Source organism: Pinus tabuliformis, chromosome 9 (genome assembly GCF_031772625.1).
Source record: "Pinus tabuliformis cultivar Carrire ecotype Pingquan chromosome 9, CPIR1, whole genome shotgun sequence".
In the NCBI taxonomy this organism is placed as follows: Eukaryota; Viridiplantae; Streptophyta; class Pinopsida; order Pinales; family Pinaceae; genus Pinus; species Pinus tabuliformis.
Window position 1 is genome coordinate 335,101,145 of NC_142307.1, and position 16,663 is coordinate 335,117,807.

General features: G+C 39.1%; 1 protein-coding gene across 2 annotated transcripts in view; it reads left to right on the plus strand.

Annotated features, from left to right (window-relative positions):
- LOC149148578 (uncharacterized) overlaps positions 1-16,663 on the plus strand; it is an 84,838-nt gene that overhangs the window by 47,744 nt on the left and 20,431 nt on the right. Inside the window, exon 2 of one of the 2 annotated variants that reach the window (XM_089440215.1) lies at positions 2,324-2,377. The exons of the other annotated variant lie outside the window; for it this stretch is intronic. Within the exon in view, the coding sequence (XP_089296341.1) occupies positions 2,324-2,377 (54 nt within the window). The remainder of the gene's footprint in view (positions 1-2,323; positions 2,378-16,663) is intronic. 2 annotated transcript variants of the gene reach the window in all.

Sequence of the window (16,663 nt, forward strand, 5' to 3'; positions counted from 1 at the left end):
TATTTGAGTTGCAAAATTGAGTAAATAATTGAGGGCCTATAATGAATGGGTGTTCCTTCTTTATGGGCTAAATGTAATTATCTTATGTAAATAATATTTTAGCCATGGTGCTAAAATATTAGAGGGTTGGAAAAATTATCAATCCCCTCATGTGTCAATTAATTAAATTTTTTGACAAAAATAAATTAAAATTCCTAAGCCAGAAATTTAATTAAATGGAGTCAAAATTAAGTCTTAAGAAAAACAAATTATCCAAAATCAAAAAAATTTGTGGGTTCTAGAGAATTAATTTTTGGAGGACCCCTACCAAGGGAATATTGAAATTTCAAGAAATTTTGGACCCTTGGGTTTTGGTGGTTAAGTCAGTGAATTTTTTGAGGAAATTAACTCAAAATAATTAATTTTGAGCTAATTAAAAATGAATTAAAAGATAAATTCGAAATTCCTCAAAAAATAAATATTTTGACGATGGAGATTAAAAGGTAATTAAATCTTTATCAACGATCGAGATTACTTTGACGAAGATCAAACCAACTATCCGTTTGGAGAATTTAACTATTAATTAGAGGTCATTTGTCTAGAAAATGATCCGATTTTTGAATTGTGTACTAGCTCTTGAAGTTCTCTTGTATTTTTTTTTTTGAATAATAATAACGCAAAGTCTCTGGGGTTTTAATTGATGTTGGTGTTACTCTTCTACTTCTTATGGTAATACTGTTCTTAATGTTCTGTTGAATAATATTTTTATAAGTTGTTGATTATTAGCCTTCATAGAATAACCTATTGCGCAGGTATATTACATAGGTTATAGGATCTGAGATAGCATTTTAATTTTTTTGAATTAGTAGGTATCTCTAATTCTGTATGATTACATTGTTATTTTATATTTCTATCGATTTGACAACTTGATTTTGAGCGTGCAAAAATCATTTATATTCGTAAAACTTGGGCGTGAGGGGAAGTCCTTGATTGGACCAGCCAACTCCCAGGGCATAAGATCTGAAGAGCCTTCATGATTGAAACCTCAGTATCTATATAACGAAGTTTCTCTTGCAAGGTTTCTTGGCTAGTGCCTCATTTAAAATTATTTATCTTTCATATACTGAGTTTAATTGATATATTTGGCTAGAAAAAGCTTATATCTAAAGATATAAGAGTGGAGTTGGACTCATACTCCTCAGATCTAGTAGATTTGTATTTTAATTGTATATATCTGAAGTAATTTTGTTTTAATTTTCTAACATTGGGGATTTGGGGTTTCATTTTTAAATTTTTTGTATATATATTTGGTCTTGGGTATTATTTTTATTTTTATTTTTATTTTGTGCAGGTGGAGATCTGAAATTCTTTAAGGAAATTTTGGAGTTTTGAGACAGATTTAGGCCCTGGAGGGAAAGATCTTGTCTCAAATATTGTTTGCAGGGATAAACGCAAGATCATTCAGTGAAAATTCAGATCTGGGGTTTCATAAATTTCTGAGATCGATTGAAGACAAAAATACATCAGTCTGGAGTAAAGATTTAACTTCTTGGGCAAAAGTTTATGAGATTAAAAATTTATTCTTTAGAGCCAGAAACAACCCTCAAGCCCTCCTTGACACCCCTGTCCAAGCCTGCAACACTCACACTGCCATTTTCCTCCTCCACGTAACCCTTACCTAGGATTTTCTCCCTGCCGTAGCCTCCAGACAACCTCCCTTTGCCTTTTTTCCTTATGGTACCCTCATAAACCCTCCACTTAGCCTTCAACCAACCCTTATCCCTCCTCCGTTTCCCTCTCGACTCCTCCCTTCTTCATCCGTAACCCTTCCTCCCTCTTCCCTCACCTTTGTTGCCTCCTATCTCCCTGCCTTACCTCCACTCTTCCCTTTTCTTTCCCGTGGATCCCTTCCCCTTGGCCTATTTCCCTTCTAGACCCGCGACATTTCTCCATCTCCCTGCTGCTGATCCTTTAATCCTCAGATCTGCCTGCCGCAGTCCCCATCTCCTTGCTTCCTTGCTGTCGTAGCCTCCCACTGCTTCCTCTCAACTCCTTTCCCTAACGTTGCCCTTCCAAAATCTGTCACATCGCTGCAACCCCTTCTCATTTCTTTGACGTGGCCTCTAGGCCTTGAAACCATAATTTTTTCGTTACATTAAATATTGTTATGAAATTTGAAACCTTTGTCACAAATTTTTCCTCACTGTGGTAAAAATTTCAAAAATTTTTCTGAGTTAAAGCAAAGTTTTGGCATTCAGATCTAAACTGTGGGAGAGAAGATAATTTTCTGAGTGGGTGCGTTGACAAAATTTGAGTGAATTTGAGTCAAGGTTTGTGTTTGCAGATTGCTCATCACTTGAAGAGTTTGGGCAAATTGCTTCAAGGCCTAGGGCCTCAGGTTTCGTTTTCTAAACCTCTTTTTCTATCACTGTCTAATACATTAAGCTAATCACATCTAAAACAATGATATTAAACAAACACATTGGTAAGATAATCTCTGGCATAAATCTATAATTCAAGTGATTGTCATACATTGCCTAAAGTCTTATCATAGCACTGGTTTGCACTTTTATTTTGGATATACTCGAGAAAATAAGAATTGTTTGAGATACTAGATGCTGATTTGACATTAAATATTTCATTGCTATCGTAAGAGAATTTACTGCTATCCTAAATAATATCTCTGAAATATCAGTGTTGTTAGCTCATTGATTCAGAATTTGTTTGACATATTTGGCACTAGTTTGGCATCTTAATCTCACTGTATAATTTCTGTTTTGGGCTCATTGTAGAGGTGACTGTTCACATTATTCATTTCAGCAATGTTTTGGCATTAGAATCTAAGTTTGAATACTTGCTCTTGAGAATTCACACAGAACATATTTGGGTTCAGTAATCAGATTTAAGAAACTGATGGTATTTGTCTTCTAAGATATTCTCGTTATTTGATTAGTGAATGGTAACTTTGCTGGAGTCTAATTCTCTTTGAACTAATTGGTGTTGAAAGAAATTCACTCTAATTGCATGACATTGGAAAATCTGAAGATAGTTGATTGGCTTGGACCTAATTGAATACTTGGCTTATTTGAACATCTCTTGGATAACTAGTTTTGGAATTTCAAGCAGTTGTCATTAGCATTTTACATTGAGATTTTTATTGTGAATTGGTGGCAAATTGTGCATTTCAGTCATTTATTTTACTTTGTTGGCACTTTACAAGATTGACATCTATTTCTGTGATTGAGATTATCCATTGAATCTTTGCTTAAGTACTTAGCGTATAATTCAGATTAAATCGTAATTTAAGTGCTTCGAGGTTTTAACAATCTTGCTTCATTAATCATTCGCTAATTTCACCTTGCATTTGCATTCTAAGTTAGTCTTGCATTTAATAACTGACCTCCAAGCATATGCTTGGTTGACAGAGAGATAGGAACACCTATTGCTTCTTCTCCTGAGAAGTCTAGCCTTAAAAGAGTTAGTGTCTAAAATGATGACTTTGCAGTTGTCAGAGCCACAATCTCTGCAACACTGGAGGCACCGGGTACATTAGATTTCAAGGAGAGAGATCATTAATCACACCCTCATGTGCTTCACTTTGACTTCTCTCTGTCATTTTCTATAAAGTTTAGACTCAATACAAACAAAGATCAAAGGACATACTTGTTTATTTTTAATGTGCCTTGGACAAGTGGTTTCCCATGGGTTAGTCTCTACCTAGGGAAAAATTTCCAAAATAATTCTTTTCCTAAGTGTGACTTTATAAAGTTTTATAAGTGGTAAAGTCAATGTTAAATTATAAAGTGAAAATGACATGAAGTACAATGTGGGTACTTTATTTAATGGGTGAGTTAAAAAATAGAAAGTGAGAACTAAATGCACATTTATTCTCATCCCTTGATCTAAATGAATCTGAGCCATTATATCTTAGGATTGTCCAAAAGTCATCTAGGGAAACAAAAGGGGGAAAAGAAAAGAGAGACTGCATTCTCATGAGCAGATTGGAGAAAAGAGGCTGAGAGTTGGATAAAAGTTTTGAAGGAGAAATTTGTTGCAACAAGCTGAAGGAGTGATTTCTGGGCAACGCTGGGCATGGAAATCAAGGCATAAAAGACAACAGAAGGTACAATACAGACAACATTAAATGCTGTGGGCTGCACACCGTTTGAGAGAAATTTTTGAAAAAACAAAAAAGAACTGAAAAAAATCCGCATATTCCGTACGGAGTCTGTACAATACAGTCCGTACAGTCGTATCCGTACAGTACATATTTTAAGCTTCAAGTGGGCATGGAAATCGAGGCAAAGTGGGCACGATTTTCAAGGAGTTTTGGGCTGAAGAGATAAGTTGTATTTTGCTGTTTTCTTTTGTCTGCAAATGTATTTTCCCTGAACTTGAAAGATAAATAGATTTGAAGAGCTCTCTAACAGGTTTTCCCCGGAGAAGATTGAAGGGGTTTTACCTGGGTCTAAGTTGACCAAAAATCTGTGTATTTTTATGTGTTGCTGGTCTGGTTATGACCATATTTATTTTCAGCATGTGTTGACAGTGCCATGTGTTTTAATATGAAATTTCATTTCCATAATTCTATATGTTGAATGCATGTTTATGGGAAATGACATTTAATTGAATGAGAATGATAATGTGGAATTAAAACCGGGTTGGAATTGCATGACACTTTTTTTTAGCCATCAAATTTCAACATGGTATTAGAGCTATAGGCTGAAAATTGTAGTTTGAACAACAAACAATAGTTTGGGACAACAAAATGAATTTTTGGACAACAAACTCAGTTTGGACAACGAACTGATATTTTGGGACAATGAGGTGAAATTTCACACAAACTGAACTTTTGGGACAACAAGGTGTGTTGGAAAGTTCATTTCTCCATTTTCTTGGTTTTGTAAATTTTGGATAGCAATCACGGCCATGTTCTTAAGGATAGAGGACAGACTGGATGGAATATCCAACTATGCCATTTGGAAGGACAAAATTCAGACAGTGTTTGAGGAGGCAACAGTTTGGGACATAGCGTGGCAAGTGGTTGTACCTCCTATTGCCGCAGATGAACTTGCTGAATTCACAAAAAATAATGCAAAGGCAAAAAGGATTTTGATGGATAATCTAAAGGATCATGTGGTTCCTCAGGTGAGAGGAAACACACATGCATATTAGATGTGGACAACTCTAACCACTCTCTATCAGAGTACCAATGAGAGCAGGAAGATGGTACTCAAATAACAATTGAAGAACATCAGGATGATAATGCTGAAAGTGTAGTTCATTATCTTGGCAGGGTCAAACAGGTACGTGATGATTTGACTACTATTGGTGAGGCAGTTGCACCCACAGAGTTAGTTAGGATAGCTGTAGCGGGACTTCCTAAGTCTTGGGAGGTCTTTGGAGATGCTGTTACCTCTGGGGAGAATCTTCTCAATTGGAACAAATTCTGGGATGATTGTGTGCAGCATGAGATACAAAACACTGGCAGTGGTGGGGTGAAGATAGCAGATGAGGAGGATGTAGCCTTGACAACCAGGGGGAAGAACAAAGGGAAGGCCAAGAAAGGGGCCTCATCATATGGGGCTAAGGGAAAGGAGAAGAAGAAGAAGAAAGATGGGACACTATGCTGCTATGTGTCCTGAGAGGAAGAACGAGGGGAGAAGGGTACTACAACTTCAACAGAGGTGGAGTAGTTTGCTTCACAGTTTGACCAGGACTTTGCATTTATTACTTCTACATCTAGTATGAGTACATCATCCGATGTGTGATACATAGACAATAGGGCTTCCCGCTATATGATAGGTGCATGAGAGTTCTTTTTAGTGCTTGCAGAGAGGGCACTTGATATTGAAATTGTACTAGGAGATGACCGCACTGTGAGAGCTGTTGGTGTGGGGACTGTGACCTTTGAGAGGGAGTTTTTGCCTCTTTTGAGGGTCATGGATGTTTTGTATATTCCGGGGATGAAGAAGAGCTTGATTTTAGTGTCTTCTATGGAGGAGAAGGGGTTTGATGTCACTTTCTCAGGAGGGCAGGTATTGATGCATCCTAGGGGAGCTTCCATCACTTCGGCCAAAGTGATTGGAGTCCGCTCTGGGAAAATATATAGGTTCAATTTTCAGTCGGTAGGAGCATTGGTGAGTAGCACATCTGGTAGCACTCACACTAGTACCACCAACAGTAAAGACTTGTGCGAGATATGGCACCGGAGGATGGCGCATATGCATCATGGAGCTTTGAGAGTACTGAGGGAGATCATTTCTGGAGTTCCTGATTTCAGTGTCGAGCATTATGAGGTCTGCAGAGGGTGTGCTTTGGGCAAGTACACCAAGTTACCATTCCTAGCTAGCAACAACAGATCTACAGGTATACTAGACTTGATTCATACTGATGTTAGTGGTCATATGTCTCATGTGTCTTTGTGTGGTTATGAGTATTATGTTATATTCATTGATGACTACTCTAGGAGGATTTGGATATATTTCCTGAAGACCAAGGTTGAGGTCTTCAGTTGCTTTAAAGAGTTCAAAGCTCTTGTAGAAAAGTAGATAGGTAGGAAGATTCGGGTCTTGAGGTTAGACAATGGTGGTAAGTACACCGATGGTGGCTTTTCTGACTTCTGTGCATAGGAGGGCATTAGGAGAGAGTTCACGGTTCCTTACAACCTCCAACAGAATGGGATGTTTGAAAGGAAGAACAAAGCTATTGTTGGGGCTGTTACAGTGATGATTCATGATCAGGGGTTGCCTTTGTTTTTGTGGGCTGAGGCATGCAATATTGTTGTTTGTCTTCAAAACAAGAGTCCTCACAAAGTATTGGGGAATATGACTCTGAAGGAGGCTTTCACTGGAGAGAAGCCTCATGTGGGACATCTTCGTATCTTTGGATGTCTCACACAGTGTTGCAGGAAGCGTCCCCTCTGGATCAAAAGCCCGATCGCGATCCGTACGGATGCGCGGGGGAATCGCCCTCCGAAATGCGAATCGGGCTGATAAATTAGATTCCTGCCATTTTCGGAATCGTACGCCCGATTCCAAAACGCGTTTCATACAAAGGTTCGGCCATACGAAGTGCGACGCTTCAGGGTCCGATCCGTACGGATCACGACCGCTTCGCCTGGGCTTCTGCCGTTTCCGCCATTCTTGACATGTACTTTTGGTCACAGGTTAAATATGTTTTGCAATTCACCAAACCAATTTATTACATGATCAAGTTTGGAGATTCAGATCGACCAATAATTGGGGAGGTGTATGAGCAAATAGATAGCATGTTGGGGCAAATTAAAGACATTGTTGAGCCTAGAGATATCACCTTGTACAATTATATTCGTGCAAAGGTGGAAAACCAATGGGAAATGCTAAATGTTCCATTGCATGCATTAGCATATGTTTTGACACCTAAATACTATCATCCGTCATGGTTTTCAACACCAACACTTGGGGGGGGAAGCAAAAGAAAACCACACCAAGATCAAGAGGTTCACAAAAAATATATGATTGCATTGAGTAAATTAGTCCCTGATGAGGAGGAGGCTGCCATGGGATGAAGATAGTTGAGCAACTATACGCTTAACATTGGTCCATTTGGGAGCATGCATGCAATTAGAGATCGAGAGACTTTTTCTTTTCTTGAGTGGTGGAACATGCATGGAGGGGTTACTCCACTTCTACAGACTTTGGCATTGTGGGTGCTATCACAGGGGGTAAACACTTCTTCTGTAGAGAGGTGTTGGAGCTCTTATTCTTTCATCCACAGTGTTAAAAGGAACAAGTTGAGTTTAGACCGGGCAGAGAGCTTGGTTTATGTTCATTGAAACTTGCGATTGTTGTCCCATTACTATGATGATGCAAAGACTAATAAAGACCTTAAGATTTGGGACAGGAACCTAGAGGAGCCCAATTTGGAGGATGGAGTGTTGCGATTAGCATAGTTAGAGGATGCTCTTATCCAAGTATGTCCATTGTGGTATGAATTTTGCTTATAAAGCATTTCTCTAATTCTTGTTTTTATTTATTTTTGTTAACTAGAAGTTTTTTTTGGTATGATTTTTTTGAGCGATTCCAGGATGATGATGATCGAGTTGAGATGCCACCCCCATCTGGTCCCTTGGTTCCCAGGTTCCATGGTTCAACGCCAACAGCAGGGGGTTCGTCTTCATTAGTTTCAATGCCACAACTTCCACAGGCACCATCTTCTTCATTGCCACCATGTGGAGGCTCGCCGCCACGTTCTCTTCGTGGTGGAAGGAGGAGAGATTAGTAGATATATTCACAATTTACTACTTTTGTCATGGATTAATCATTAGACTTGTAGGCTTGTGAATTTGAACCTTTTTGTCTTGGCGGTGACCAAGTGACCTATTTTGTAAACATTATTATTTGAATTTTGGACATGACAAATGTTGACAATTGCTCACTTGCTAGATAAATCATAATATGCTCTATGTTTTATGTTTTATAGTATGCTTAAATGTTTTATGTTTTATAATATGCTTAAAAATTTCATGTATGTTTGTAATTGCTAGAATATAGATGGTTGATGCTCGAATAATTAATCATTGATATACATACTAGTAACTACAATGGAATCATGATGCCATATCTATCTTGATTTATGTAAAAATATGCATGTTTTCATGTCATCTACAACTAATTTGGTATTTGGGATGTTTGTTTTGAATATAAATGCAAAAAAAATATAATATATATATATATAGCAGACGCTTCACTTCCTAGATTTTTGGAAAATGATGCTTCCGTGTCCCCGCTTCGTGCAACATTGGTCTCACATATTCTTATATCACCAAGGAGCAGAGGACGAAGTTGGAACCCATGGCAGAGAAGGGTATCTTTATGGGTTACAACGAGACTTCAAAAGCCTATCGGATCTTCATTCCTTCTAAATGGAGAGTGGTGATTAAGAGGGATGTGAAGTTCGAGGAGGAGAGGGCATATCAGAGATCACGGGAGTATGATGAGAGAGAGTCACAGACTTATCTTCAGCAGGGAGGTCAGGTACAGGGAGCAAGACCTCGTGGTTCTGGATCGATTGGTACAGGAGGTACTTCAGTGTTAGTGACATCTGGGGCACCAGTGGCGAGTTCACCGAGCACTTCTTTAGGGAGTCCACTGGTACATAGTTCACATGGCACTTCAACTGACACAGGCACAGGTGCCAGTACAGGTTCTTCGAGGACAGGAGCTGGTATAGGCACACCAGGGTCAGTTGGCAGACCTTTAGGTTCACCAGACTAGGGGGCAGAGGATGAGGTTTCCTATGGGGAAGCTTCTTCAGGGAAGAGGAGGCCCAAGTGGCTTCAAGACACCTTGAAGGAAGCGGAGTCCGTTGGTCCTACGAAGAGGGTGAATAGGGAGAGTGCGCTGCCTGAGCGGTTTTGCAGTTATGTAGCCAAGGCTACCATCATTGTTGACTTTGAGCCTACTAGCTATGAGGAGGATGCTAGCCAGGAAGTATGGAGAGAGGCTATGGTGGAGGAGTATGCCTCTTTCATTAAGAACAATGTCTGGAAAGTGGTGCCCAGGCCTGAGGGCAAGTCAGTTGTGACTTCCAGGTCACTCTACAAGATCAAGCATGCTGTGGATTGGCAACATTGAGAAGTTCAAGGCGAGGTTTGTGGCTAGAGGGTTCTCACAGATAGAGGGAGTTGACTATGATGAGACCTTCGCTCCTGTAGCTCGGTACACTTCTATCCGGCCCCTTATTTCTATTGCTACAAAAATGGGTTGGCAAATCCATCAGATGGATGTGAAGACCACATTTCTGAACAAAGTTATAGAGGAGGAAGTGTATGTTGAGCAACCACAGGGCTTTGAGGTACTTGGGTGGGAGACCCATGTATGCCGGTTGAGGCGAGCACTCTACGGACTTAAGCAAGCTCCGAGAGCTTGGTATTTCAGGATTGATACTTACTTGCAACAGATGGGTTTCACTAAGAGTGATGCAGATCCGAACCTATACTACATTGTTGTAGGAGATGACCTGCTCATTTGTGTGTTGTATGTTGATGACTTGTTCATTACTGGGGCAGAGAGATTGATTAATGGTTGCAAGGAGGATCTTGCTATGGAGTTCGAGATGAAGGACATTGGGTTGATGCATTACTTTTTGAGGCTTGAGGTGTGGCAGGAGGAGTGGCATATCTTGCTGGGGCAGGGGCAGCATGTTATGGATGTGTTGAGTAGATTTCACATGGCAGATTGTAGACCTATGTCTACACCCATGATCACCAACTGGAAGAAGCTTCATGCTTTAGGTTCTAGTTTGGTGGATCCCACATTGTATAGGCAGCTTATTGGGTCCTTGATGTATTTGGTCAACACTAGGCCAGATATATGCTTTGAAGTGAACACACTTAGCCAGTTCATGGTTGAGTCTAGGAAGGTGCACTGGGTAGCTGCAAAGCACATTCTTCGCTACATGCAAGGGATTGTTGATTATGGTCTGGACTATAGGCGAGCAGATGGAGTGAGGTTGGCAGGTTACACAGACTCAGATTGGGCAGGTTGTGCTTCTGACAGGAAAAACACTTCAGGGTGTTGCTTCAGATTGGGTTCAACAGTTGTGTCATGGTTCAGTCGAAAGCAAAAGTCAGTTGCTTTGAGCTCTTCTTAGGCTGAGTATATGGCTGCTAGTCAGGCTAGTTGTGAGGCCATTTGGCTTCGCAAGTTGTTGTATGGCCTATTTGATTAGGAGTTGAGATCGACGATTATTCATTGTGATAATCAAAGTTGCGTTAAACTCACGAAGAATCCAGTGTTTCATGACAGGTCAAAACACATTGACATCAGATATCATTTCATCAGGGACTATGTTCAGAAGGGGGCAGTGAAGCTGGAGTATATATCAACAGATGAGCAGGTGGCCGATGTTCTCACAAAGTCCTTGCCAAGAGGCAAGCATGTCCATTTCAGGGACAAAATGGGTGTGGTGAGAAACACTTTCCTCGGTAAGAGGGAGTGTTGATTTTTAATGTACCTTGGACAAGTGGTTTCCCATGGGTTAGTCTCTACCTAGGGAAAAGTGTCCAAAATAATTCTTTTCCTAAGTGTGACTTTATAAAGTGAAAGTGACTTTATAAGTGGTAAAGTCAATGTTAAATTATAAAGTGAAAAGTGACTTTAGACATAAAGTACAATGTGGGTACTTTATTTAATGGGTGAGTTAAAAAATAGAAAGTGAGAATTAAATGCACATTTATTCTCATCCCTTGATCTAAATGAATTTGAGCCATTAGATCTTAGGGTTGCCCAAAAGTCATTTAGGGAAACAAAAGGGGGAAAAGAAAAGAGAGACTGCATTTATTTCTTCCTGAGCAGATTGGAGAAAGGAGGCCGAGAGTTGGAGAAAAGTTTTGAAGGAGAAATTTGTTGCAGCAAGCTGAAAGAATGATTTCTGGGCAAAGATGGGCATGGAAATCAAGGCATAGAAGACAACAGAAGGTACAGTACGAACAACATTGAATGCTGTGAGCTGCACGCCACTCGAGAGAAGTTTTTGAAAAAAAATTTATGTAGTCCGTATAGCGGCACGGAAATCCGCATAGTCCATATGGAGTCTGTATGGTATAGTGGTATCTGTACAATACATATTTTAAGCTTCAAGTGGGCACGAAAATTGAGGCAAAGTGCGCATGGTTTTCAAGGAGTTTTGGGCTGAAGAGATAAGTTATATTTTGCTGTTTTGTTTTGTCTGCAAATGTATTTTTCGTAAATTTGAAAAATAAATAAATTTGAAGAGCTCTCTAACAGGGTTTCCTCGGAGAAGATTGAAGGGGTTTTGCCTGGGTTTAAGTTGACCAAAAATCTGTGTGTATTTTTATGTGTGTTGTTGGTCTAGTTATGTCCATATTTATTTTCAGCATGTGTTGACAGTCCCATGTGTTTTAATTTGAAAATTTCATTTCTAGAATTCTATATGTTGAATGTATGTTCATGGGAAAGGGCATTTAACTGAATGAGAGTGATAAAACCAGGTTGGGATTGCAGGAACCATTTTTTTAGTCATCAAATTTCAACAATACTTAGACCAGGCATTTAAGTAAAATCAATCAAGAGTCTTGCATTTCACATAAGTCCTAGGAATTTCATTTCATATAAAATAATTACTCATCAAAGCAGTAGTTGTCCATCCGGTACTTGGTCTTAAAATTTGTAAAGCAAGAGTATTGACTCTATAAGACACTGGTTTCAAATCTTATAAATCTAATCGAATCTTTAAAATCTTGGTAGATCTAAATAAGTATGTGGTCACTCAACTGTTTCTCCCAGATTAGTTGGTTCCCAACTACTCCTTCTTCATCTTATTTCCATAGTGTCTACGCCCCATAGTCTGTTGTTTGGAGACAACTTAAACGGAGAGGTTGGGGATTAGGTGACAACCCCCTACCTGAGTCGTCATCGCGGTGCCTATACATTTTGAGCGACAACATGTATCACAAATAAGAGACCATCTACAAAAGTTAGGGGAAATAATGTCCGATAAAGAAATGACCACTGTTGTGCTCAATGCACTACCTGATGAATGGGGCAACTTTGTATCAAGTATCTATGGAAAGAAGGAAGCCACCCTATTTAATGAACTTTGTTCATTATGTAAGGTTGAAGAAACTAGGTTGAAAGCAAAAAGCGATGTGGGATCAAATGAACAAGTTCAAGCATTTGCTACTATGTCTAGGAGAAAAGGAAAATTTGGGAAATTTGGTCCTTAGAAAAGAAGAAGAACGATATGTCAAAGATCCAATGCTATGGATGTCAGGAATATGGGCATTTCAAGAGAGATTGTCCTAAAATCAAGAAGGACAACAAGAAGAGAAAGGAAAGAAATGAAGCGCATGTCACTGAAGTGGAAGAACTTGAGCAAAAGAAATCAGAGGAGGAAGTGAAAGATCTCTACTATGACTAAGATAATCTACTTCACTTAGTTCTCTTCAGTGTTGTGAAAGATGGCTATCATGGTAGGAAGCATCACAAGAGTGATAGGATGCATTAGAGCTGAAATAAAGATGACATCATCATAGAAGCATGGAAGTATAGCTGAAGTAGATAGCCTACATGGTTGTAGCCATCATCATGACTGAAAGAAAGTAGCTCATGGCACCTCCATTGGAAGCATATAAGGACAATTGTAGTAGCAAACTATATGTTTGGAGAATGTCATCTAGCATAATAGAAGATAAAGAAATCATCATATATCATCATCATTAGGAAGGAGCATTTGCAGGATGAGGATAACAAAAATCCTCCATTGGAATCTTCATTAGAAGGTTCACCTCTACTTGGAAGAAGCAAGTGTCTTACTGATAGTCTACAGTCCACTTTGTGTGGGATCCACTAGTAAGGTATGATGATGATGTGCAACATGTCAGTTGGTTGAAGTACTTTAGTCTTCAAAGGAAATGAAGTTGTTGAAGGAAGTCTAGATGACCACATGAAGGAAGAGGTATGTATATATTTGGAAATAGATAGATAAAGTCATGTCATCATGTGGTTGCAGTTAGAATGAGTGAATTCTCTATCTCATGAGCATGATCAGAAAAGAAGGATCTCTTCCATTAGGAAGATGCATGAAGGCATGAAGACAATATGCCTTGAACTTGTTCACATATTGATAAGATGAAATCAACATAATATGACCTCATATGGAATATGAGGTGGTTGAAAATGATGAAGGAACTATGTATAGAAATTCCTGGGGAAGCAATATGTGAAGAAAGGAAGAAGAGTTCGTGAAATATGGAACTATAGTCTTGTAAGATAAGATATGTGATCAACATTCGATAATTAGAAGAATTAACTTTGACATCTCCATGAAAGAAGGTATGAAGACCTTGATATGTATGTTGGAAAAGGAAAAACCTTGGTAGTGTATGTCTTGGAGATGATAACATACATTTGCAGAATGTTGATGTTGCATGAAGCTGATGCCATGACGAAAGGACACCATAAAAAGGTAATTTTAATTTGATGTTTGTTTTTTATTTTTGAAATCATATGGTTGGGTTGAAACAGGGCTACCAAAAGAGAGTTGTAGATGTCACCTACAACTAGCACTCATGAGATTGGATAGAAGATCCTGAAAGAAGCATGACTTGGAAAAGGTAGCTTTATGAAGGAAAAGCCAAATATGGACTAGAAGATCACTTTCTAATAAAAAGGATGACATGACTATTGGCTCAACCCTATGGTTCGTTGAAGGAAAGTGATGGAGAAGATGGCCGATGCCCTACAAGAAGAACTAGATGATGAAGGCTCCATAATGAAGACAATGAAGTTCATGACATTGGGAGGAGGAGCCCTACAAGCAGCTGATAGTACCATGATCTCCACCAAAGTTTAGAGAGCTACTATTGGAAATAAGTCCCTAGTGAAGAGGGAGCTTGAACAAGTCCCTGTTTAAGAGGGAGCTTGAGTATATTCCTTTAATAGGAATGAGTATATCCTCCTTATTTGAGAGGGAGAGATAGACATATCATTCTTGTCTTCATGTTATGAAGAAAGGATGGAGGATTGGGTAAGCATCTGAGGTTGATTCTGATACTCTGAGGATGTGGTAGGGCATCCAATAGGCAAGTCGAAGAGGAAATTCCTTGAGGATGTGTTATTCCAAGACAAGAATTATCTAAAAAGGACATACCTTTTGAACACCCTGGTGGGATATGTGCCTTGAGAGACAATGATGATGGTGTCTATTAGTCATTGGTCTCACCAACATTGTGCTCTGATCTTGTGGAGAGACAGAGTTGTTAGCCAAGGCCTTGCTATGTGACAATGCTAGTTGGTATGATGAGATGCTTTGGTATAAGCTGAAAAGATAGCTTATGAGATGGCTTACCAATCTAACTCTTCTTATGAGAATTCTTCAGTATGAGAATGTCCAAGTACCTTGTATTGATTATGAATACCTTCCTAGTTAAGAGGGAGTGTTGAAATATGTAACTAGGTTCAGTCTTCATAAGTAATCATGATTTTATGTATTTGATGTAAAGAGAAAAATAAATAATTATTGTCATTCTTGAGGCATGGGTTTCATGCTCAAGGTTATTTGATTTATAGGTCAAGCACCCATTGAGTGCTTATAGGGCTTGTCTTTGAGTCAACAAGTCATAAGAGTCATTGTCATGTATGGAAGACCCTTTTGGGCATGTTACATATTGTAAAGAAAATTTTATTTAAGTCAAATTAGAGTCAAAGACCCTCCAAGACCTTGTCATAATGCTACAACAAGTCGGCCTTCAAAGGATCACAAGTCGGCCTATTAGGGCACTCGAAGAAGCCTATAAATAAGAGTACTCGACCTCATTCAAAGGACATCCATTCACATCTAAGAAGTTCGATCTAAAGACAAGAAGAAGTCTCATATCAAGCGAAGGAGGAGACAAAAAGAAAGATAAATTGAAGTATTTCAAGGATTGTTTTGGGCTTTCTTTACTCACATGTGCAAAGTTAGGGCATTCAATCTTGCTGCATCAAGTACCAAATTGCAGTCACACAAAGAAGCTGAGATTTGTCTCTAAAAGAAGTCTCCCTTGCAAGCCGAATTACCTAGGAAAAGAAGCCATCTCAAGTGAAGGAGAGAGAAAGGGAAATAACACCATATTCTCCCACATGTGCAAAATCTAGGGTTTCTGTAGTAGCTGAAATTGTAGTCATAATTGTAGGTCCAAAGTTGAGGTCGAAGAAGAGAGTTGCAACAGTTGTGAAGCTAGTTTGACTTGGGTTGACTTTGCTGGCAGAAAGTTCTTCAAAGGAGAAGTTTGACTTGGTCTTGGAGGGGTCTTGGTCAAGGGTTAGGATCTTGGAATTCATCATTTGAAGTTCGATAAGAAGAGGAGAGTTCTTGTGGGTTTTCCTCTCAAGAGGACAGGTTTTGTCCCCTGGCTGATAGCCTATATCTTGTGTCCTCTTGTCTAATTGTTCTTTATTGTTTGGTAGTTGTTTGATGATAAGAACACTAATTATAATCAAGGTAAAGAAGAAGCTAATCAAGTTAAATAAAAATACATCACAAGCAATTATCAAAGTAAGAGAAATCACCTCATCTTGTAAGGTCATCTCATACCAAGAGACCTTCTTGACAACACTTGGAAGAATCTGTTGATTGCTCCTCCCCACTTGAACTTGATGGTTGACTCCCTCTGAATTGCTGAACTTTTGAAGCTTCTCACTTTGTCACTCCTTGTTCTCTATCACTGTTCTACTTCTTCTTGCCATTGCTTGAACAAAGCAGCCCTTTACCCTGTACAGGTTGCCCTCTCTAACTCCAATGACGTGGCCATCGTTTGAGCTAGATCCCATGGGTCTGGTTAGTGCTTGCTCTTCCTGGAATGCTACACCAAAACAACCCCTTCTTCTCTATCATAGAGATTGAGAGCAAACTCCACTCGAGTTCCGATACCCATAACACATCCTTCACTTCCAACTTGCTTCCTGACTCAAGTTGGAATATCATTGTTCCAACTCTTTTCACTACTTGTTTTGTATCAACACTAAACTCCACATGCATTTTTGAGTCCTACTTCATCAAGTTATCAAATAGCTCCAGTGCTTCTCCTTGTGGCACTTGTGTTAAGTCCTTCCAACACCCACAAGAAAATTGTTGGTTTATAGATCTGCAAAGATCTTCCTTGTGGATTTGTCTTGGTCCTTTGAAACACCCATAGACA